Below are 26,388 nucleotides of genomic sequence, written 5' to 3'. Positions count from 1 at the left end.
GGAAAATAAAGAAAAATTGAGAAGCATACCTGTTCTGATTTTTCATCAGAACTGCTAGGAGCTTCAGATGTGTCTTTCACAAAATAATTATCCACAAGGTCTATCTGTCTGCATTCTTGGCGGCATACTGGGCACCGTATTACACCAACTACAACATAAAACAACAACATTTTAAAATATTCTTCAGGAACAAACAAAGAAATTGTGCATGATGTCCATATGAAAACATTCATTTATCACAGAGAAGACCAAAGAAATGAGCATCAAGAGCTCAGTAAAATAACCCAGTGGGTTAGTCCTTTGGGGTAAAGTGATACTCTATTTAAGAAAAGAAAACAAGCATCATGATGCCTCCCAAAAAGTGCTTCCTTATTATAATATGTGGCTAGCTGCACAACTGCCCCCAAAGAAATCCAGATCCTAATCTTTTGAAACTATGAATATTACTTTACATGGCAAAAGGGACTTTACAGATGTGATTAAGGCTCTTGAGAGGGTTTGTACAGCGGATCCTAAAGGTGATCAAGTGACCTTATCAGAGGGAGGAAGAAGAGTAAGATAAGACTATAGAAGACTGGAAGGCAATTATAATAATAATGGACACAGGGACTGGAGTGATGTGCTTTGAAGATGAAGGAAGAAGCCAGTGGCCAAAACCACAAAAAGCTTAAAGAGACAAGGAAATGGATTCTCTCCCAGAGCCATCAGAAGGAACCAGTTCTGCCAACACTTTTGACTTTAGCCCAGTGAAAGGGATTTCAAACTGCTAGCCTCCATAATGGTAAAACAGTAAGACACATGCTGTTTTTCCTTTTCTTTCCCTCCCCCAAAATTAGATGTCTTTTTTCCTTTTTTTTTTTTTGACACATGCTGTTTTAAGACACCAAGTTTGTGACAATTTTGTTACAGCAGCAACAGAAAACTAATATACAATCTATCATCTTACAAATTCTGACTTGGTTATAGACACTTGAATTTATGCTAATATGAGAAGAAAGATAATCTGTGCCTTCACCTGCTAGTGTTCTAGAATCTATCAGAATGGATAAACTGTTGACGTAACACACAGGGGCTTAAGAACTAAAAATAGCACCAGAGTCAACAAAATAAATTGACTAATATGTGTCAGCCATGAAACTGAGGATACAGCATAAATGACACAATCCATGCCTTCATGAAGGGTTCTAGATTAGTACAGAATTTTTTATAATGTACACAACTACAGAAAGCACCAAAGACTGGGATATAAACTGAGTCCCCACGTAGTACACAAACTCTAGCATCATATATAGTCATTGTGATGGAAAACAAAAACAAATAAAGCATGTCATTCTAAAAGAAGGATGAGGTTGCTTATGCTTGTAATCCCAACACTTTGGGAGTGGGACAATCAGTTAAGCCCAGGAGTTTGAGGCCAGCCTGGACAACAACACAGTGAGACTCCATCTCTAATTTTAAAATAAAATAAAGTTTTAAAATAACTAGTGTTATATATTTAAAATATTGTTCTTATCACAGATTTTCTCTTTATTTTACCAAAAACATTGTATAAAAATAAATAAAAATATCTTGGTCAAAGAAAACACACAAAAACAATTTTTCAAACCAAAGGAAGAAATAGTAAAGTAAAAAGAAAGGGGAAAAGGAAAAATATTTTCACGTTTAGGAAAGCATGAATTAAAAACCTCTTGAGAAAGTGTATAATATAAAATGACAAAGAAGGTAAGTTTAAGTAACTGTAGGGACAAAGACATGGGAGCAACTAACTCTTCTTAGAGTGAATCAATTAAGTTTTCACCAAAAAGATAACACTTTTAATAGAGTCTTGAAGAATGAACATGAATATACTAGTGTGCAAGAAAGGGTTTACCTGGCAGGCCTGAGTTGCTCAAATGCTACACATTCCTAAGAAAGGCCTGTCTTCAGAACTGGCTCTTTACAGGCTCCTGGGAGATGACCTCTGAGCATGTGAAAAATTCTGCCTGATAAGAGTATTTTGTATACCTAGGGCTTTAGGCCATACTATGTTCAGTTTGACTTCTGGGTGCACTGGAGTCCAGGTAGCTGATTATCAGTCCTGTGGGGGCTGCAAGGCGGTAAGACTGATCTCCAAAACCTAGACACTAAGGCTCAGGTGAGATTCCCTGCTTGGCAATACTCCCAGTGTATTGTCCCATATTGTTGCTGGGGACATCTGGAAGCATGGGTCCACTTTCTCTCGGACTCTGCACCATGTACCTTTTCTCTTTGCTGATTTTAATCTGTATCTTTCAACTATAATGTCTTCAACTATAATAAAATGCAACCACAATATAACAAATTTTCTCAGTCCTATGGGTCCTTCTGGTTAATCACTGTTCCTGAGGCTAATCTTGGGGACCCCCCAACTCAACTAAGAAAGAAGAAAACTGATAATAGCAATACAAAGTTTACCAATTAAAAGAAAAAAGAATAGGAGGCTACAAAAGACAGCAGAAAATATATTTAGCTCTCCTTTCTATCTTTAAGTATATAATCACATCTACGTAAAATACTGAGAAAATTAATGAGAAATTTGCAACATCTAAATGAAGGAGATTTTTGTTGAAGGACACCAAAGATGGAAACATTCTGTGTTCTAAGCAAGAAAGATTTAATATTCTGAAAGTGTCTGTTCTGTGTAAATGAAAGATTCCTTACAGTTCCATCAGATGTTACACTTTTTGAAGCGCAGCAAGTTAATTCTCAGGTTCTTATAAATTTCCACCTCAATCTAGCAGGCTGACATCACAGCTTATGGCAACAAAAATTAATGTCTTTCTTAGTCTAAATCCCCACTAAAATTATATTAAAGAATTTAGAGGATTAACACAACATCCAAAAAATGAGGGTGGAGGATAGAGCAAGGCACATAAATCAGTACACAAGCAACTTTAGCAAATTTAGATGAAAAAGAATAACTCAACACTGCAGAAGAAACCCAGTCCATAGTAACACAGGAAGGACAGGATACACCTGAGTAAGACTTACTTGCTGAAAAAAATTTCAGAGAAGTCTGAAGTTACAATGAGGGAACAAATTAGAAATTCTAGATGATTCCCAAGTTCCCACGTTAACTACTCAAAATGAGGAAAAAGTATTTTAGCCAGAATGGATAGTGTTTAACTAGCATAGTTCTGGAGCTGAAGGATCTGGATGGAGTCACCAGCATGTAAATAACTCAAATGTCAAGTGCAGTTATGACTGCTAAGGAAGAATATTATCAAGGACAGTAATGCTTGTTACATCAAATTTACAAGTCAAACAAGAAAAAGAGCTCTCAAATTTAGGAGACAGCTTTCAAATATTTTCAACTGCAAACCACAAGAAGTACATTTTACATCAAAGGCCAGGACACAAATACATACCTGTCTAACTGAACAAACACGAGTAAAACAGGGGTCAACTACTTTTCCATTAACCATTTATGATTAACTTGCTACCACTGTACCAATTTACTTTTAAAATTACATAATATGCTTAAAGCCAGCTGACTCTTAGCATGACCTAATAGTCTTTTCATTCAGCCCTAGCTTCTCTTTCCAATACTCTCAAGCAGTCGCTCCAAAGCTTCAGTCATCAACACTACTCTCCTTTCCCTTAGAAAATAATTATGAATGAAAAATTATGGATATGTTTTCAGGTACAGGTGGGAGTTGAGAGAATTTATACCTATAGCCTCTAAGTACTTAAGTCAGAGCCCAGTCCAAATGATGAGAGTCCTGTAAGCTAAGTGTTGAAAGACTGGAATGAATTACCCAAGGAATGGGAGAAAGAAGCTGGAGGGAATAAGATTGTCAAGTGGTGTCAATAGGCTCAAACTACAGAAGTATAACCATGCCTAAGTTTAATTCCTCTCTCCACCATGCACCTATCTCCTACTCATCTCTATTCCCACCCTATGTGCACACATTAATAAGGACCTCAAGAGTGCAGTGGTGGGAGAGGTAACAAACGGCAGGACCTGCGCTGCTGCTGGGGCCTGGGACTGATCTGTCTGACTTCCTGTCTACACCTAGCCCATTCCAGCTTCAGCCATGTCTGGGGAAAAGATGATTTTTGATCCTACAATAAGCAAGAAGAAAAATAAGCAGCAGCAGTCCTTTAGTTAGATGAGGAAGGGGATACCCAAACAGGAGACCAAGCCCTCAGAAACAAAACTGGGGACAAAGAATTGGAAGGTGATGAAGACAACAGTAGGGAAAAAGATGCTTCTGATGATCTAGATGACTTGAACTTCTTTAATCAATAGAAAAAAAAAGAAAAACAAAGATATTTGATACTGCTGAAGCTGAAGAAGATGTAAAGGATCTTAAGATTGAAAGTGATATTCAAGAACCAGCTGGAGTATGACCTTAATATTATGCTTGGCAATAAAAAGAAGAAAAATAAGAATGTCAAGTTCCCAGATGAGTATGAAATACTACAGAAAGACAAAGCTCTAGAAGATGAAGACAGCAAAAAAGATGACGGTATCTCATTCAGTAACCATACAGCCCCTGCTAGGGTGGGCTCAGAAAGAGACTACACATAAGGAGCTACTGAAGCGAGTGTTCAACACCATGAGGGAAAAGAATCCAGACATGTTTGCAGAAGAGAAAAGGAAATCTGTCATCAAACCTTCACAGGTCATTCGAGTAGGAACTAAGAAAACTTACTTTGTCAACTTTACAGATATCTGTAAACTATTACATCATCAGCCCAAACATCTCCTTGCATTTTTGTCAGCTGAATTCAGTACAAGTGGTTCTACAGATGGTAATAACCAACTTGTAATCAAGAAGATTCCAACAGAAACAGAAAAAGTCTTCAGAAGATATATGAAGGAACACTTTACTTGTCACACATGTTGATCCCCAGACACAAACCTGAAGAAGGACACTCTACTTCTTACAGTGACAAACTTATTCTCGATATTCTGTTGCAAGTACAAAGCAAGTTTCCAGGCTGTCACAGGCAAGCGAGCACAGCTCTGTGCTAAAGCTAACTAATTTGCTCATCACTGACTTTACAAAGTGTGTTGTGGAGATTTGGCAGGACAGGTTTGTCATCAGAATGGATATACTGTTGTAATAAAAAACAAGATTAAAAAGCTGCCAAGTTCATTGATGACTGGCCAGTTGGTCTGAAATCCTTGCAAGATGCCACTGTTCAAACTGTTGACATAATCATTGCCTCCTCTCTCTCTGTCAGAGAGATGTGATATGGGGTAAGGAGTTGTTTTCAAAATTGTTCATTGGCATCTGTAAGATAAATCAGTTCTTATAACAATACAAGAAAATTAAATTGTAAAATAGAGTCCTAGAAAACAGTATGTATTTGCTGCAAGGAATGAAGGCAAAAATTAATAACTACGTTCCAGAGCAACAGGTCACTGATCTTTACTAAAGAAATTTTACAGCAATGGAGGCAGTGGCAGACAGACATTAGCATGAATATGAGGAGCCAAAGATGTAAAATGCTGAATATGTTGCCCACTCTTACAAAAAGCTTGGCATTCTTCCAGACATACAAAGAGGAGCTGGTATCATTCCTTCTGAAACTATTCCAAACAATCCAAAAAAGAGGGAATCAGGCCGGGCGCAGTGGCTCACGCCTGTAATCCCAGCACTTTGGGAGGCCGAGGAGGGTGGATCACGAGGTCAAGAGATTAAGACCATCCTGGTCAACATGGTGAAACCCCGTCTCTACTAAAAATATAAAAAATTAGCTGGGCGTGGTGGCGCATGCCTGTAATCCCAGCTACTCAGGAGGCTGAGGCAGGAGAATTGCCTGAACCCAGGAGGCGGAGGTTGCAGTGAGCCGAGATTGTGTCATTGCACTCCAGCCTGGGTAACAAGAGTGAAACTCCGTCTCAAAAAAAAAATACAAATAAAAATAAAAATAAAAATAAAAACAAAAAAAGAGGGAATCCTTCCCAAATCATTTTATGAGACCAACATCATCCTGATACCAAAACCAGAAAACTCCAGGCCAATATCCATGATGAACATAGATGCAAAAATCTTCAATAAAATCCTGGCAAGCCGATTGCAACAGCACATCAAAAACCTTATCCACCATGATTAAGTAGGCTTCATCCTGCGGATGCAAGGCTGGTTCAACATACGCAAGTCTATAAACGTAACTCACCACATAAACAGAACCTAAGACAAAAACCGCATGATTATTTCAATTGATGCAGAGAAGGCCTTTGACAAAATCCAACAGCCCTTTATGCTAAAAACCCTCAATAAACTAGGTATCGATGGAACGTATCTCAAAATAATAAAAAATATTTATGTCAAACCAAAAGCCAATATCATACTGAATGGGCAAAAACTGGAAGCATTCTCTTTGAAATCTGGCACTAGACAAGGATGCCCTCTCTCACCACTCCTATTCAATATAATACTGGAAGTTCTAGCCAGAGCAATCAGGCAAGAAAAAGAAATAAACAGTATTCAACTAGGAAAGGATGAAGTCAAATTGTCTCTATTTGCAGACAACATGATTGTGTAACTAGAAGACCCCATCATCTCAGCCCAAAATCTCCTGAAACTGATAAGCAACTTCGACAACGTCTCAGGATACAAAATCAATGTGTAAAAATCACAAGCATTCCTATAGATCAATAACAGACTTAAAGAGAGCCAAATCAAGAACGAACTGCCATTCACAAGTGCTACAAAGAGAATAAAATACCTAGGAATACAACTAACAAAGAACATAAAGGACTTCTTCAAGGAGAACTACAAACCACTGCTCAAAGAAATAAGAGAGGACTCAAACCAAGGGAGAAACATTCCATGCTCACGGTTAGGAAGAATCAGTTATCGTGAAAATGGCCATACTGCCTAAAGTAATTTACAGATTCAACAATATCCCCATCAAGCTACCAATGACCTTCTTCATAGAACTGGAAAAAAACACCTTAAACTTCATATGGAACCAAAAGAGAGTCTGCATAGCCAAGTCAATTCTAAGTAAAAAGAACAAAGCGGGAGGCATCACACTACCGAACTTCAAACTATACTACAAGGCTACAGTAATCAAAACAACATGGTATTGGTACCAAAAAAGAAATATAGACCAATGGAACAGAACAGAAGCCTTGGAGTCAACACCCCACATCTACAACCATCTGATCTTTGACAAACCTGACAAAAACAAGCAATGGGGAAACGATTCACTGTTTAGTAAACAGTATTGGGAAAACTGGCCAGTCATGTGCAGAAAGCAGAAACTGGACCCCTTCCTGACACCTTACACTAAAATTAACTCCAGGTGGATTAAAGACTTAAAACATAAGACCTAATACCATAAAAACCCTAGAAGAAAATCTAGGCAAAATCATCCAGGACATAGGCATAGGCAAGGACTTCATGACTGAAACACCAAAAGCACTGGCAACAAAAGCCAAAATAGACAAATGGGACCTAATCAAACTCCACAGCTTCTCCACAGCAAAAAAAACAGTCATTAGAGTGAATAGGCAACCAACAGAATGGGAAAAAATTTTTGCAATCTACCCATCGGACAAAGGGTTAATATCCAGAATCTACAAAGAACTAAAACAGATTTACAAGAAAAAAACAAGCCCATTCAAAAGTGGGCGAAGGATATGAACAGACACTTTAAAAAAGACGACATATATGAGGCCAAAAAACATATGAAAAAATGCTCATCATCACGGGTCATTAGAGAAATGCAAATCAAAACTACATTGAGATACCATCTCACACCAGTTAGAATGGCGATCATTAAAAAATCTGAAGACAACAGATGCTGGAGAGGATGTGGAGAAATAGGAACACTTTTACACTGTTGGTGGGAGTGTAAATTAGTTCAACCATTGTGGAAGACAGTGTGGTGATTCCTCAAGTACCTAGAAATAGAGATTCCATTTGACCCAGCAATCCCATTACTGGGTATATAACCAAAGGATTATAAATTGTTCTACTATAATAAGGACAATGCACACGAATGTTCACTGCAGCACTGTTAACAACAGCAAAGACCTGGAACCAACCCAAATGCTCACTGATGATAGACTGCACAGGGAAAATGTGGCACGTATACACCATGGAATACTATGCAGTTCGTGTTCTTTGTAGGGACATGGATGAACCTGGAAACCATCATTCTCAGCAAACTGACACAAGAACGGAAAATCAAACACTGCATGTTCTCACTCATAAGTGGATGTTGAACAATGAGAACACATGGACACAGGGAGGGGAGCATCACACACTGGGGTCTGTTGCGGGGAAACAGGAGGGACAGCATGATAGCATGGGGAGAAATGCTAGATATAGGTGATGGGGAGGAAGGCAGCAAATCACACTGCCATGTGTGTACCTATGCAACAATCTTGCATGTTCTTCACATGTACCCCAAAACCTAAAATGCAATTAAAAAAAAAAAAAAAAGCTTGGCAATAAAGAAAAGAGACAAAATGACCTGTCAATAGAGGGAGAATAAAGAAGAAGACTGCTTTATACAGGGAAAACTTGGAGATATGATACAAAAAATAACTGAAATAATTTATAATAAAAATGGCTTAAATTCTATAAAACAGTATCATAGAATAAAATATATTTAGATTATGTCAATATTTCCAAAGTTAATTTTATCACTTAAGAATGAAGATGGCTTAAGGTAAAGTCATGGTCATAGATGGCCATATATGTGCACATACAATCATATATGAAGAACAACACTAATGTCTGTTATAATAAATTAAGTATAATATAATAATAAGTATTATCATAAAGCTTGTTGCTATTCTTAGGGCTTCTTATATTCTTGAAGATATATAAGAATACCTTGTTTTACTGCATTTAGCTTTATACTACTTCACAGATGAGTTTTTACAAATTGAAGGTTTATAGCAACCCTGCATTAAAAATCAGTAGAGGCCATTTTTCCTACCATGTGTGCTCACTGGGCATCTTTCTGTTACATTTTGTTGATTTTTTATTACTTATCTATTATGGTGACCTGTGATTTGTGATCTTTCATGTTACTACTGTTATTGTTTTGAGGCCCCACAAACTGTGCCCAATGAACACAGCAAACCTAATAAACGTATTCTGACTGCTTCACTGACTGGCCATTCCCTCTATCTCTCCCTCTTGCAACCTACCCTAATCCCTGAGACCCAACCATATTGAAACTGGACCAATTAATGACCCTACAATGGCCTCTAAGTGTCCAGCTGAAAGACAAATCAGCTCAGGAGGACTTGGTCAATAACAACAACAACAAAGTTAAACATCTTCCCATATTAAATTTTAAAAAGTTAGAAATTATTAAGCTTAGTGAGAAGGCATGTCAGAAGCCAACACAGGCCAATGCTAGGTGTCTTGTGCAAGTTAGCATAGTTGTGAATGCAAAGGAAAGGTTCTGTTTTGTTTTGTTTGAGACAGGGTCTTGCTCTGTCAACCAGGCTGGAGTGCAATAGCATGAACAATGCACGCTGAAGTTTCGACTTCCTGGGCTCAAGTGATATTCCTACCTCAGCCTGCCATGTACTTGGGACCACAGGCTCATGCAACCAGGCCCAGCTAATTTTTTTATTTTTTTTGGTAAAGACAGGGTCCCATATTGTTGTTCAGGTTGTTCTCTAACTCCTGGGCTCAAGCAATCCTCCTGCATCAGCCTCTCAAAGTGTTGGTATTACTGGCATGAGCCACTGCACCTGGTCTGGAAAGATCTTGAAGGAAATTAAAAGTGCTAGTCCAGTGAACCTATGAATAAAAAAGCAAATCACGCTGAGTATGGTGGCTCACACCTGTAATCCCAGCACTTTGGAAGGCCAAGGCAGGCAGATCACAAAGTCAAGACATCGTGACCATCCTGGCCAACATGGTGAAACCCCATCTCTATTAAAAATACAAAACTAGTTGGACATGGTAGCACACGCCTGAAGTCCCCACTACTAGGGAGGCTGAGGCATGAGAATCGCTTGAACCCGGGAGGCGGAGGTTGCAGTGAGCCGAGATTGCACCACTGCACTCCAGCGTGGCAACAGGGCAAGACTTGTCTCAAAAAAAGAAATGTGCCCTGCTAGATTTAAATAAACACAATTTCCACATTTAAAAAATTAGAAGACCTGAAGAACAGTAATCCTAAGAAGCAAATTAGTAGTCTGCTACTAATAAAACTTTAAGACATACCTATTGAAAAAGAAAAGAATAAACAAACATACAAACATACAGCAGCAAATGTAAAAAAAAAAAAAAAAAACAAAAAGGCAAAACAAACAAACAAAAGAAACCAGGAAGAATATTAGCATTAGATAAACCAAAGTAAAAGTTAAAAAAAAACATTAAATAGGATTAACAGGAATACTGTGCAACAATGAAGGACACAGTCCACAAACTGTCAAAACAATTGATGCAAACAGGATAGTAGCCACAAACAAAAGGCAAAACAAAAATGCAAAACATGTTATTAAAACAAAAAATTTAGGAGTTGTCAAGCTCCCATTTCCTTACCCAGTTTTTGAAATACAGAAAATTATGGTATGTTTAGCTACAAAACACATTTAGTGAAAAAAAACCTGACCTGAACTGGCATAAAGCTATCTTTAGTTACCCTATTTAGTATAAATACTGCTACAGAAATATTAAGGCATTTGATTACAGAGTACAACCACAGACCATGCTGGAAACCTAAATACCATCTTGCCTTTCTAAAATGTGAACACTTATGTATTGCAAACACTGAATATATGGATACAGTTTTTAAACTTAAAAACAGAAAAATATTTTGTTTTCCTATGTCCACATTAATCATGTAACCTCGCTGCTTTTTTAAATTCCAAAAATTAAATGACTTTACTGACAACATATATGTGCATAATCCAAATAACTCTAAGAAATAAAATTTTTAAAATGACAAGCTCCCCACACAAAGTGAAATAATTGCTAATTAAGGAACAATAACGTGGTTCAAGCAGGATATTTAAGTGCAATTTTTAAGAATTATCAAAATGGAAAATTTTATAACAGTGTATCTCATTTCATAATAAAGTAATTGAAAACAAAATACAGAGATAGCCAGGCACCATGGCTCATGCCCGCAATCCCAAAACTTTGGGAGCCCGAGGTGGGTGGATCGCTTTAGTCTAGGAGTTTGAGACCAGCATGGGCAACATGGCAAGACTCTGTCTCTACAAAAATAAAAATTAGCTGGGCATGGTGGCACCCACCTGTAAACCCAGCTACTCAGGAAGCTGAGGTGGGAAGATCTCCTGAGGCTGGGAGATCAAGCTGCAGTGAGCAGTGACTGGGCCACTGGGAGACAGAGTGAGAATCTGTCTCAAAAACAGAAACAAAACCAAAACTAAACACAGAGGAAACGATTTGGCCTTTGTGGCTCTTATAAAAATTCACAAGCATGAATTTAACTTTAAAGATATACATGATTACAACTAAACTGTTAAAAGTCAAAGACAAAAAAACTGGAGAAAAACTCATGACATACACAGGAACATTATGATTAACAACGAGCTGAGCAGAAACAAAAAAATTTCAGAAGGCAGTGAATGACATAATTCAAAGTAGTTTTTAAAATTCTGCCTATAATTATATCACTTTAAGAACTTTAGTAACTTAGCCTAAGTGGAAATGCCAATAAAAAAAACAAGAAAAAAAACAAAACACTGCCAACAAAGAATTCTATACCCATCAAAACTAACCTGCAAAAATGAAAATTAAATAAAGACATACTCAGATAAATACAGACTGGGAGAATTCATTGCTAGTCAACCTGCCTTACAAAAAATGCTAACAAAAGTTCTCCAGATTTAAAGGAAATGACATCAAACAGCATATCAAATGGATATAAAGACAGAAAGAGCACTTGTAAGGCTAATCATATAGGTAAATGTCTGACACACAGGAACCAACTTTTTCTCTTTCTTAAATTATTAAAACGAAAATTGCTTAAGACAATTAATAGCAAAAAGAACAGGAGAGGGAATGGAGGTATACTAGAACAAGGACATGCCACCAAACCATAACTGGAATCCACAGCAATTAAAGAGTATTAGAAATGGTAAATACATGCAGGCTAATTAATATAAGAAACTCTACAAATATATTTTTTCCTTTCTTAATTTCTTCAAAAACCATAAAAGTATATAGAACTGTAACTCCAGCACAGTACTGCTGGGTTTATAACACACAGATGTAACATACACAACAATTACACAAAGGAGTGGAGAAGGGAGAGCCACACTGGAGCAAAGGTTCTGGGTTTTACTGAAGTTAGCGTAATTTGAAGTAGACTGTGATAAATTAATATGCATACTGTAATCACTAAGAAATTAACTCAAAAATCATGGTTAAAAAGATCAATGAATGAATTAAAATGATATACCAGGAAACATGTATATAATGCAAAAGAAGCCAAATGAAGAATTAATGAAAAACAACAAATAGATGAACTATACAGAAAACAAAGAGCAAAACAATCAACATATATCTGACCATATCAATAATGGCAGTAAATGAGAATGAATTAAACACCCTATCTGCCAATGAGCAGGTAAGATCAACTATATACTGTTTACCAGAGACACACTTTATTTATTCTTTCCAGTTATAGTCTCTGTAGCCCAGGCTGGAGAGCAGCAGCACAGTCATAGCTCACTGCAGCCTCAACCTCCTGGGCTTAAGCAATCCTCCTGCCTCAGCCTCCCAAGTAGCTAGGAATACAGGCATACACCATCACACTCAGCTAATTTGTTTAAAATTTTTGTAGATATAGGGTCTCACTATGTCAACCAGAGAATATCTGAATCTCCTGGCCTCAAGAGATCCTCCTGCTTCAGCCTCTCAAAGTGCTGGGATTACAAGCATAAGCCACTGCACCCAGCCCAGAAATACACCATAAATCAAAGACACATGCAGGATGAAAGAAAAAAGACAGAAAGTCAAGTCACCTTAACAGTAATTAGGTAAGAGCAGGAGTCTGGGTCTGGTGGCTCATACCTCTAATCCCAGCACTTTGGGAGGCTGAGGTGGAAGGATCACCTGAGGCCAAAAGTTCAAGACCAGCCTGGGTAAAATAGCAAGGCCCCATTCCTACCAAAAAAAAAAAAAAAAATTTAAGCCAGGTGTCATGGCATTTGCTTGCAGGCTCAGCTACTTAAGAGGCTGAAACAGGAGGATCTTGAGCCCAGGAATTCAAGGCTGCATTGAGCTAGGATCGTGCCACTCTATTGCAGCCTGGGAGCTGAACAAAACCTTGTCTCTACTTAAAAAAAAAAAAAGGCCAGGCAGTGGCTCACACCTACAATCCCAGCAGTTTGAGAGGCCAAGACAGGCAGATCACCTGAGGTTGGGAGTTCGAGACCGGCATGACCAACATGGAGAAACCCCATCTCTACTAAAAATACAAAAATCAGCTGGGTGTGGTGGTGCATGCTTGTAATCCCAGCTACTCGGGAGGCTGAGGCAGGAGAATCGTTTGAACCCAGGAGGCAGAGGTTGCAGTTAGCAGAGATAGCGCCACTGCACTCCAGCCTAGGTAACAAGAGTGAAAACTCTGTCTCAAAAAAAAAGCAGGAGTGGCTATTCTAATATCAGATAAAATAAACGCTTACACAAAAATAATCATTAGAGACAAGAGCAAAATTTTTATAATAATAAAAATATCAATTACCAAGAAGATACAGTTGTAAGCATACATGTAGCTAACAAGACTGCTTCAAAATATATGAAGAAAAATCTAGCAAAACTGAAGGGAGATAAACAAAAATGAACATGAAGATGAACAAAATATGACCCCCTCCCAAACAAAACAGAGGCTCACTACCTGCAGGAAGGACAATTATCAAGTGGTCTAATCATGTGTAACTGAATTCCCAGGAGAAGAAATAAAAACAATCAGAAAACTATTCTAAGAACTAATGATCAAGTTTTCCAACTTTAATAAAAACTGTAAGCCAAAGACGTTAAGAATCACAATAATTCCTGAAGATAGCACTTCTAAGTCACGCAAAAGCATATCATAATCAAATTGCTAAAAAAAAAGAAAAATCCCAGCACTTTGGGAGGCCGAGGCGGGTGGATCACGAGGTCAAGAGATCGAGACCATCCTGGTCAACATTGTGAAACCCCGTCTCTACTAATACAAAAAAATTAGCTGGGCATGGTGGCGCGTGCCTGTAATCCCAGCTACTCAGGAAGCTGAGGCAGGAGAATTGCCTGAACCCAGGAGGCGGAGGTTGCGGTGAGCCGAGATCGCGCCATTGCACTCCAGCCTGGGTAACGAGAGCGAAACTCCGTCTCAAAAAAAAAAAAAAAAAAAAACAATAATAAAGAAGGCTGGGCATGGTGGCTCATGCCTGTAATCCCAGCACTTTGGGAGGCTGAGGCAGGCGGATCCCGACGTCAGGATACAGAGACCATCCTGGCTAACACAGTGAAACTCTGTCTCTTAAAACAAACAAACAATTCAATAAAACAAAAAAACCCAGTAATAAAGAATAAGTCTTAAAGGCAGAGGCAGCTGGGCACAGTGGCTCACGCCTATAATCCCAGCACTTTGGGAGGCCGAGGTGGGCGGATCACCTGAGGTCAGGAGTTCGAGACCAGCCTGGCCAACATGGTGAAACTCTGTCTCTATTAAAACTACAAAAATTAGCCAGGTGTCGGGGCATGTGCCTGTAATCTCAGCTACTCAGGAAGCTGAGGAAGGAGAATCACTTGAACCCAGGAGACGGAGGTTGCAGTCAACCAAGATCGTGCCACTGCACTCCAGCCTGGGCGACAGAGCTAGACTTAATCTTTAAAAAAAAAAAAAAAAAGGCAGAGGTGAGAAATAGACACATTACATACATAGGAACAATGATAACAAAGACAGCAGACTTCTCATCAGAAACTATACGTGCCAGATGTTAGTAGAGAGACAACCTTTGAAGCAGTGCAAGCAAGGAAAACATATGAGAACCAACCAACCAACCACAGTCACAAACGACTGGAAAAAAATAAAAACACATTTCAGATATAAAATACATTAAACATAAATGTTTAACAAGCAAAAGAGAATGCCACTTAGTATGACCAAAAAAAGACCAGCATGAAAATAATTTCAAAAGAAATCTATAAACAAAAACAATAGTTAAATAAAAGGATTCAGCCTGGGCAACAAAGCAAGAGCCCATCTCTCCAAAAACTTTAAAAACTAGCTCAGCATGTAGGCATGCATCTGTGGTCCCAGCTACATGGAAGGCTGAGGCAGGATTGTCTGAGCCCAGGAGATCAGGGCTGCAGTAAGCCACGTTCGTACTACTGCACTCCAGCTAGGGTAACAGAGAGAGGCTCTGTCTCAAAATGACATTAACTAAAGAAAAATTTTTAAATGAAAGGAGATCATGCAAAATTAGAAGTACAGTTTTCAAGTGAGGTAAAAAAACAAAACATAAAAGAATGGATGATATAATTTAAGAGCTATTTACTATATATTCCTGGAACAGAAAATACACATTTTGGGTATGTCTGTGAAATATTTCCAAAAATTTGATCTTGTATTCAGCTACCAAAAACAAATAAGAAAAAAAAATGGGCCAGGGTGGTGGTGGCTCAAGCATGTAATTCCAGAACTTTGGGAGGCTGAGGGAGGTGGATCGCCTGAGGCCAGGAATTTAAGACCAGTCTGGTCAACACAGTGAAACCACGTCTCTACTAAAAATACAAAAAAAACTAGCTGGGCATGGTGGCACGCGTCTGTAATCCCAGCTACTCGGGAGACTGAGGCAGGAGACTCACCAGAACCCAGGAGGCGGAGGTTGCAGTGAGCAGAGATTGCGCCATTGCACTCCAGCCTAGGCAATAAAGACCAAAACTCTGTTTCAAAAAAAAAAATGAAAAGAAAAAAAAAGAAAAAAAAAAACTCTTTCAATGAAAAAAGTATCGATTTTCACAATCCACATCCTGTAAAAGTTTAAAACTTTACAAAGTAAAAGTAAATAAAAACATGACTACATACAACCCAAAAGAAAAATAGATTCCAGCTGGAAATCAAAACTAAAATTATAAGCTATCTAGAAAAAAATGAAGCAGAAACAGTTCATACTTGACTGTATTATTTCTATCTGTAGCCTTAAATGTTTAAAAGTAAAACTAAAAATAATAGTTATTTCCTTGATAAATTTTTTTAAAAAAATAAAATAAGTATAGGAACAGAATTAAATATAAAAGCTGAAATACATGAATTACTGAAAAGAAAATTGATAACCTAATAATAATTTTTTGAGGAAAAAGTAAAATAAATCTTTAGGAATCTAATGAAGAAGAAAAAAACATAAAGAAGCCAGAATGAAAATGGAGAAAGCAAAAAAATTTTAAAAGATTACCAAGCCTATATCAAAAATACTCCATGTAATTTCAGAGCAAGCAATATTAAAATCTACCATAAATGGAAAATTTTCTAGTAAAATATTATTCATCAAAAGCAAAACAAGAATTAAACTCTAATAGACATATTAGCATACAAATGTTAGAAGAAGTTGCCATTAAAAAAAAAAAACAATATCCAGATAGTTATACAGGAGAGTAATGCTTAAAGAACACACCAGCAGGCCATCATTATCTGAACCAATCTAGAACAAAACAGTAAAAATCCAAATTCATTTTACAGAGCCCAACATTGATTTACTATTAAAACCTACCAAAGACAATGCGAAAGAAGAAAACTGCAGACCGCTCTAGCATACTGACTCTGTATTTCTAAGTGAAATATTAGCAAACATTCTGTCAATCTGTCAAAAGAATAGTTATTATGATCAATAAGGTTTACCAGGAATTCAAGGATTATTCAAGAGAAAGAAATTTAACAAAATAATCAAATCAAAACAACTGAAGAAGAAAACTATATGGTTATATAAACAGACACAAAGGTGGCATATAATAAAATTCAGACATTTTTAGTAAGAACACTAAAAAAGAGACGCAAACAACTTAAATATGAAAAGAATCACTTACCAAAATATTAAATAGCATTTAAAGCTAGCAAAACATAAAAAACAAAAAACTTCTCTATTCAAGTCAGAAACAAGGCATCATTTATCAAAGAGACAATATATAAAATTATTAATGGGACAGATTCTGGAGCCAGACTACACAGATTTAAATCTCTACGCCTTCAGAGCTATTAATTCCTTAATCTTTGAGTCTTAGTTTCCCATTTGCAAAATAGAGATAACATACTTACCTCAAAGGTTGTTGGGAAGACTATGTTTATACATATAAAATGTGTCACACAGTAAGTACTCAGATAATGAAAGCTATTATTACAAGTTACTATTTGTCTCAAAGATTTTAGAGTATCACTGTATAACAGAATTTTCTGCAATAATGGATATATGCTGTATGTGCACTGTTCAATGCAGTACTCAATACATCACTGGCCACTGAGCATTTAGAAAATGGCTAGTGGAACCAACAAACTAAATTTTAAAATTTCATTTTAGATAACTAAAAACTAAATCACCACCAGTGACTAGCTGCTATGGTACAGGACACTGCAGTTCTAGAAAATGCAGAATACCTGAGATGTCACTTACTTTTTAAGACTACTAAAATTCAAAAGATAATTTACAACAAAATGAAGGTACAAAAGAAAAAATTAACAGCTGTCCTACTTTCAATAATGGCACAATAGAAAGCAAATCCTCTCTTCAAAGACAAAGTATAAAATTGTACAAAACTGTCAAAAACAAAAAAAGCAACAACTAATTCAGACCACTGGGAATCAACTACTGTCAGGCAAAATGAGACACACTTACTCTACAAAGACTGCTAAAGTTTCAGGTAAAAACAATAGACGACACTGGCCCTCTTGCTTGAGGATGCTCCCATGACCCCCATTCACTCCAAACATCTGGTCTGAAAATCAGTAGTTTTACTAGAATGGGGCTGACCACAAAAACAGCAGCTTTGCTGTCATACAGGGCACAGGTGGGGAGAGAGCTGAATGCAAAAACATGAGATTTGCCAGCTATAAACTGGTATCAGTTTGGAAAGAACAGATTTTGCTATAGCTGGGTTGGGGTCACAAAGCAAGCAGCAGACCAACCACAAAATTAATACAAAGAAACTTAAAATGAGATAGTCACAGAAGGGCTAAGATCAACTCTCTATACAGACATGGCTAACTGGGACACCGCACATACAAAATGGAGACCCAAGAAAGCCCTAAAAAAACTAAAGGCCAAGTGAGAATAAAAACAAAGATTTCAAAGCATAAAAATAAACCAGTGTTCAAATAATAAAACATACTATGGCAAAGCCTCAACAAATAAGAAGTCTCAAGAGTAACCTATAAAAAGAACCCACACAGATTAAAAGTACATGCAAAAGTTCACTACATATCTGGGATTCAATAATACACTTGAGGCCGGGCGCAGTGGTTCACTCCTGTAATCCCAGCACTTTGGGAGGCCCAGGTGGATGGATCGCCTGAGGTCAAGTGTTTGAGACCAGCCTGGCCAACATGTGAAACGCCATCTCTACTAAATACACAAAAAAAATTACCCAGGTGTGGTGGTGGGCACCTGTAATCCCAGTTACTCCGGAAGCTGAGGCTGGAACCTGGAGGGCAGAGGTTGCACAGCCTGGGCTACAAGAGTAAAACTCCATCTCAAAAAAAAAAAAAAGATTTGAGTGAACTTGTAGATGCATAAATTAAATTAAAATTTAATTTCAATCCAATCAAAAAAAAAACAGAGAGGAAAAAACACGGAAGAGAAAAGAACAGATCTTCAGAAACCAGTAGAACAATGTCAAGCTCCCAACATAAATGTAATAAAAGTCACAGGAGATAAGAGCAAAGAAATAGAAAAAATGTTTCAAGAAATAATGGTGGAAAATGTCAAAACCTGATGAAATACAATAATCTGCAGATTCAAAAAGGGGAAAGAACCACAAACACAAAATGAATCAAAACAAACACATCACAGTCAAATTGCTGAAAACCAGGAGAGAAACAATTCATCAAGGGAACCAATACCATCAACATCTGACTTTTCATTAAAAATAATGGAGGCCAGGAAGCAATAAAATGACATATTCAAACTACAGATTATAAACCAGGAATTACATATGCAACAAAAATAGTCTTCAAAAATGAAAGCAAAATAAAGACATACACAGGTAAACAAAATTCGAGAGAATGTTACACTTAGCACATTTGTATCACAAAAAATTCTAAAGGATGTCTGTCAGGCTCAAAGGAAATAAAACCAGACTATAACTCAGATCCTAAGAAGGAAATAATAAACATGAGAAATAGTAAATAAGTGAGGAAGACATAAACGATTATTTCTTCTCTTCCTTTAAAAAAAGATTATTTAAGGCCAGCCACGGTGGCTCACATCTGTAATCCTAGCACTTTGGGAGGCCAAGGTGGAGAGATCACCTGATGTCGGGAGTTCAAGACCCGTCTGACCAACGTGGAGAAACCCCGTCTCTACTAAAAATACAAAAATTAGGCGTGGTGGTGCATGCCTGTAATCGCAGCTACTCGAAAGCCTGAGGTGGGAGAATAACTTGAACCCAGGAAGTGGAGGTTGCAGTGAGCCAAGATCGTGCTATTGCACTTCAGCCTGGGCAATAAGAGCAAAACTCCATCTCAAAAAAAAAAAAAAAAAGGATTACTTAAAGTAATAATAACAACACCGTATTGATGGTTTTCTAAATCATGTAAATATAATTTACATGTCATAATTATATGACAGTAACAGTACAAAAGATAGAATATTGTCCTAAAGTGAACTGTGGTGTTAAAGATATATCATAATTGCAAGAGTTACAACTAAAACAAAAACTAAATCAAAGAAAATTTTAAAGTCAACTAAAAATACTGGTTAATGCAAAAGTCTCAGTAAAGAAGGAAAAGAACAAAAATGACATGACATATAGACAACAATTAGCAAAATGGCATACCTAAATCCAACTATATCATTGAGTAAACACTTCAATGAAAAGAAGAGACTGCCAGACTGGATAAGAAGCAAAATCCAACTATACATCTTCTGAAACATTTTTAGATTCAAAGACACAAATAGGGTGAAAGTAAAAGGAGAGGAGAAGATAAATCATGAAACCAGTTGCTGTAAGAGAGCTGGAGTACCTACGTTAACAACAGAAAAAAAAAAAAAGATTCCTGGTGGATGGTGGATCACCTAAGGTCAGGAATTCGAGACCAGCCTGCCCAATATGGTGAAACCCTATCTCTACTAAAAATACAAAAATTAGCCAGGTGTGGTGGTGCATGCCTGTAATCCCAGCTACTCAGGTGGCTGAGACAGGAGAATAGCTTGATCCTGGGAGGTGGAGGTTGCAGTGGGCGAAGATCGGTCCACTGTACTCTAGCCTGGACAACAGAGCGAGACTCTGTATCAAAAAAAAAAAAAAAAAAAAAAAAGAAATGAAAAAAGAAAAAGATTCTCAAAGCATATCACTAAGTAAAATGAAGCATTTTATATGTTAAAGAATATATCAGAAATAGGTAACAATTATAAATGTATATGAACCAAACACAAAATTAAATCTCTATGTGTGTGTGTGTGTGTGTGTGTGTGTGTGTGTGTGGATATATATATATATATATTTTTTTTCCCCCTCCCCACGGGATACAGCTAGAGTGCTTAGACTCTAACAGAACTTTTTTTTTTAGATGGAGTCTCACTCTCACTCTATCACCCAGGCTGGAGTGCAGCGACATTGATATCGGCTCACTGCAACCTCCACTTCCCCAGTTCAAATGATTCTCCTGCCTCAACCCCCAAGTAGCTGAGGTTACAGGGGTGCATCACCATGCCCAGTTATTATTTTTGTATTTTTAGTAGAGATGGCATTTCACCATGTTGGCAGGCTGGTCTTGAACTCCTAACCTCAGGTGATCTGCCCACCTCGGCCTCCCAAAATGCTGAGATTACAGGCATGAGTCCAACAGAACTTTCTGCCATGACAAAATGTTCCTTATCTGCACTAACATGGCACCACCAGACACATGATTAGTGAATACCTGAAATATGACTATAGTGACCGAGGAAGTAAATCATCAATTTCATTTGTCACATGTGGCTACCAGGGATCACATTTAACAGCATGAGCTTAGAGAGAAATTTATAGCTTTAAAGACTTATATACTAGAAAGGAAAAAAAAAACAATCATCTCAACATGCCCCTCATTAATCTTGAAAAAGAAGAGCAAATTAAAACATTAAGTAGGATGAAATAAAGATCAGAGTAGCTATGAATGGGGGAAAGGGGAATGAAACTCAAAGAACTGATAAACAATTACCTAGATCAGTGGTAAGCGGGCAAGAAAAAAAAAAAAAAAACAATTACCTAGATGGGAAAGAGGGTGCAGGGAGGGAGATGGGGGGAGACAGAGGAAACAGATTGATATTGATCTAAAAATGAAATATAAGACTTAACAAGAGGCCCTGCAAAAAATGTACTGGTATGGTTTGAATTTGTGTCCCCACTCAAATCTTATGTCGAATTGTAATCCCCAGTGTTGGAGGAGGGCCCTGGTGGGAGGTGACTGGATCACGGGGATGGATTTCCCCTTTGCTGTTCTCGTTAGAGTGAGTGAGTTCTCAAGAGATCTGGTTGTTTGAAAGTGTACAGCACTTCCCCCTTCACTGTCTCTTCTTCCTGTCAGCCGTGTGAAGATGTCCTTACTTCCCCTTCCCCTTCTGCCATGACTGTAAGTTTCTTAAGGCCTCCCCAGAAACATAAGCCTGTACGGCAAGCAGAACCAGAGAAACCTCTTTTCTTTATAAATTACCTAGTCTCAGGTATGTCCTTATAGCAGTGTCAGAACAGACTAATCTAACTATGAACCTCTTATGCCAAGTTACACCACTTAAATAAAATGGATCAAATTCTTTAAAAATACAAATTACCAGTTAGGCATGGTGGCTCACGCCTGTAATCCCAGCACTTTGGGAGGCTGAGATGGGAGGATCACTTGAGCCCAGGAGTTCGAGACCAGCCTGGGTAACACAGTGGGACCCTGTCTCTAGAAAAATAATCTTTTAATCAGCTAGATACGATGGTATGTATACACTTGTAGTCCCAGTTACTCAGGAAGCTGAGGCAGGAGGACTGCTTGAGCCTAGGAAGTGAAGGATGCAGCAAGCTGTGATTGTACCACTGCACAAAGCAAGACTCTGTCTAAAAAAAAAGTTTTTTTTTACCAAAACAGACTCAAGAAGAAATAGAAAAACTGAATCTGAATACTGGATTAGTAATTTTAAGTCTTCTACAAAAGGAAAGTCCAGACTCGGTTTTTTTTTTTTGAGACGGAGTCTCCCTCTGTTGCCCAGGCTGGAGTGCAGTGGTATGATCTTGGTTCACTGCATCCTCCACCTCCTGGGTTCAAGTGATTCTCCTGCCTCAGCCTCCCAAGTAGCTGCGACTACAGGTGCTCAACACCACGCCTGGCTAATTTTTTTCATTTTTAGTAGAGATGGGGTTTCGTCATGTTGCTGAGGGTGGTTTTGAACTCCTGAGCTAAGGCAATCTGCCCACGTTGGCATTCCAAAGTGCTGAGATTACAGACGTGAGCCACTGCACCCAGTCCCAGTTGGTTTTAATGGTGAATTCTGTCAAGGAAGAAATAATACAAACCTCAAACAAACTCTTTAGAAAACAGAGAAGAAAATAACATACTTTAAGAGGCCAGTATTACCCTGTTACCAAAGACATAAGACAAAGACATCACAGATAAAATATCACTAGAAAACTATAGACTGAGTAGAGGAGTATCAGAAGAGGAGATGAGAATGATGCCCAAATTTCTAGTTTAGGAAACTGGAGCAATGAGATGATTGTTCCAGTTTGTAAGTGGAGGTTTGGAAACTACAATTAGTTCAAGTTTAGAGACAGTAAATTTGAGATGCATCTGGGTCACTCAAGAAAAAATGTTAAGGAGGCAGTTGTGCTAAATAAAAATGTACATAACTGAGTTTGCATAAAGATGTCTTATTTTGAAGTAATGGTCTACCAGACAAGATTCAAAGAGCCTCTTCAGAGCTTGCTAGTCAGTGGGTTGTTTAAAATGTTATAATAAAGATGATATAGTCAGCATTTCATACTTTGGAAACTTACGGACTGAAATGAATTATTTTACATTATTTTATATTGTTTTAAATTCTAAACATGTCCATGTTTTACGTTTTCTAAATAATATTTTTTAATTGAACTGGTAAAAAAAGAATCTTGGCTAAGTAACCATCAAGACTCTGACCTGTAAACTGTTTAATTTGCAAGAATTACATTGGTCATCCTTTTCATCTTTAAAAGCATATGTTTAGGCTGGGCGCAGTGGCTCACACCTGTAATCCCAGCACTTTGGGAGGCTGAGGTGGGTGGATCACCTGAGGTCAGGAGTTCAAGACCAGCCTGGTCAACAACATGGTGAAACCCCATCTCTATTAAAAATACAAAAATTAGGCCAGGCACAGTGGCTCATGCCTGTAATCCTAGCATTTTGGAAAGCCAAGGTGGGTGAATTGCCTGACCTCAGGAGTTTGAAACCAGCCTGGGCAACACAGTGAAACCCCATCTCTACTAAAAATACAAACAAATTAGCCAGGCATATCGGCATATGGCTGTAGTCTCAGCTATTCAGGAGGTTGAGGCAGGAGAACTGCCTGAACCCGGGAGGTGGAGGTTGCAGTGAGCCAAGATCATGCCGCTGCACTTTAGTCTGGGCGACAGAGCAAGACTCCGTCTCCAAAAAAAAAAAAAAAAAAATTAGCCGGGAATGGTGGCACATGCCTGTAATCCCAGCTACCCGGGAGGCTGAGGCATAAAAATCACTTGAACCTGGGAGGCAGAGGTTGCAGTGAGCTGAGATAGTGCCATTGCACTCCAGCCTGGGCAACACAGCAAGACTCTTGTCTCAAAAAAAAAAAAAAAAAAAAAAAAAAAAAGGATGTGTTTATTTATTTCAAGTCTCCCAAACTCCAAACTCCTGAAGGCAGAGATAATCTAACACTGTCTTCCACAGAATAGGAATTAAAAGCATGAATTTAGTTAGTAATGATTCTATAATTTCATGCCTATAATCTGTAAAATGTTAGGACCCAAAGAACTCAGTATTTCCACTGCTAAGATCTTAAATAGACTTTAATTGAAACCCCATTTTTTTTTTTAAACTAAAAACTACTGAAAAAAAATCTCCTACTCCTCAATACCAGTAGGGAATAGCAGGGAGCTGAACTTCTACTCCCACCTGGCAATAACAAGGAATAAGCGGGTAAGAGGCCAGGCAAGTCATCACTTCCTATCCCCTTCCCTGGTATGATAAAATCTCAGTGGAAAGCTGAGACTGCTTTCCTTTATGTAGCAATCAGGTGGGATGAGTTAGCCCTACACTTCCTCCCTCCCTGGTGTCACAAGGGCTCAGTGGAACTGAACTTAAACCCTAACTCAGAGGTGACAAGATGGTATGAGTTGGTACCCCTACTTCATCAAGAAGGACCAGGGGAGAAACTGAACTTTCATCTTACCCCTCTGCAACAAGGCAGAGAAAGTCAGCACTCTACTTTTGCCAGGGTGGTGTCAGGAGGGCTCAAGAGTAAGGTGAGCATACACACCTACCTGGCCATTATGTTATACCTCAGTAGAAAGACTGCTGGAAAAAAATGAAGATTAAATAGAATCTCAAGTCTCAGAATGTGATATCCAAAATACCTGCAATACACTCAAAAAATTGTATGTCAAACACCAGGAAAATCATAATTTAACTGACAAAAGACAATCAGTACATGCCCAAAACAAGATGATCAGATATTAGAAATATCTGACAAAGTCTTTAAAGAAAGCATTATAAAAATGCTTCAAAAAGTAATACAGGCCAGGCACAGTGGTTCACATCTGTAATCCCAGCACTTTAGGAAGCTGAGGCAGGTGGATCACTTGAGGTCTGAAGTTCAAGACCAGTCTGGCCAACATGGTGAAATCCCATCTCTACTAAAAATACAAAAATTAGCTGGGCGTGGTAGCACACGCCTGTAGTCCCAGTTTGGGAGGCTGAGGCAGGAGAACTGCTTGAACCTGGGAGGAAAAGGAGGTTGCAGTGAGCCGATATTGCACCACTGTACCCCAGCCTGGGTGACAGAGTAAAACCTTGCCTTAAAAAAAAAAGGCAATACAAATGTCCTTAAAACAAATAGAAAATAGAAACAAAGTTATGGAAAAAAGACAAGTGGAAATTATAGGATTAAAAAATACACTTTGAGAAGTGGAGATGGGCAGATCACTTGAGGTCAGGAGTTCGAGGCCAGCCTGACCAACATGGTAAAACTCCATTTCTACCAAAAAATATACAAAAATTATATTAAATATATATATATTATATATAGTATATTTTATATTTATATTATAGATTTAATTTATATATTATATATAGTATAGAAATATATTTGTACAGAAATATACAAAATGTATATAAAATATATATGATATATTTTAAAATATACAAAAATTAGACAGTCTTGTGGCACTGAGATTACACCACTGCACTCCTGCCTGGGCAACACAGTGAGACACTGTCTCAAAAACAAACGAACAAAAAATAACCAAAAATTTTAAACTTGTAAATGGGCTCAATAGACAAGAGAAGATGACAGAAAATAACTGATCTTCAGGCAAAATCAAGAGACCAGAAAAAAAAAAAAAAAAGAAAAACTGAATACAGTCTCAAGAACCTGTAGAACAATAAAAAGAACTAGCTAGCTAACATTCCTATCACCAGAGCTGCAGAGTTCCAGAAGGAGAAGACTGAGTACATAAAACTTAAAAGTTACTTGAACAGACCGGGGCAGTGGCTCACACCTGTAACCCAGCACTTTGGGAGGCCAAGGCTTGAGACCAGCCTGGCCAACACAGTGAAACCCCCTCTCTACTAAAAATACAAAAATTAGCCGGGCGTGGTAGCGCACACTTGTAGTCCCAGTCACTTGGGAGGCTGAAGCAGGAGAATCACTTGAACCCGGTAAGTGGAGGCCACAGTGAGCCAAGACCACACCACTGCACACCAGCCTGGGCAAGAGAGCAAGACTCTGTCTCAACAACAACAAAAAAAATTACTTAAATAATGACTGAAAATGTCCCAAATCTGACAAAAGACATAAACCTACATATTTAAAAACTGAGTTAATGCCAAATAACAAAAACCCAAATAAATTCATACCAAGATACATCATAAAGAAAAAAATCCTGAAAGCAGACAATAACCACTTTACATGCAGAGGAACATCTATTCAAATGACAGTGATTTCTCATGTAAGACCACGCAGGCCAAAAAAAAAAAAGAAAAAAAAAAACTGGCTCAACATTGTTCAAAGGCTGA

General features: G+C 38.0%; 1 protein-coding gene and 1 pseudogene across 2 annotated transcripts in view; one reads left to right on the top strand and one right to left on the bottom strand.

Annotated features, from left to right (window-relative positions):
* Window positions 1-26,388, bottom strand: part of TRIM33 (tripartite motif containing 33) — a 126,559-nt gene that overhangs the window by 76,687 nt on the left and 23,484 nt on the right. For both annotated transcript variants that reach the window (XM_021672716.2, XM_064372674.1), the window contains exon 2: window positions 30-148. In XM_021672716.2, the coding sequence (XP_021528391.2) occupies window positions 30-148 (119 nt within the window). The remainder of the gene's footprint in view (window positions 1-29; window positions 149-26,388) is intronic.
* Window positions 4,056-5,009, top strand: LOC105727001 (eukaryotic translation initiation factor 2 subunit 2-like; annotated as a pseudogene).

This window comes from Aotus nancymaae, unplaced genomic scaffold (assembly GCF_030222135.1).
Source record: "Aotus nancymaae isolate 86718 unplaced genomic scaffold, 86718_ANA_hifiasm-v0.15.2.pri h1tg000007l, whole genome shotgun sequence".
In the NCBI taxonomy this organism is placed as follows: domain Eukaryota; kingdom Metazoa; phylum Chordata; class Mammalia; order Primates; family Aotidae; genus Aotus; species Aotus nancymaae.
Note: the sequence above shows the minus strand (reverse complement) of the source record. Positions and strands in the feature narration are given on the sequence as shown.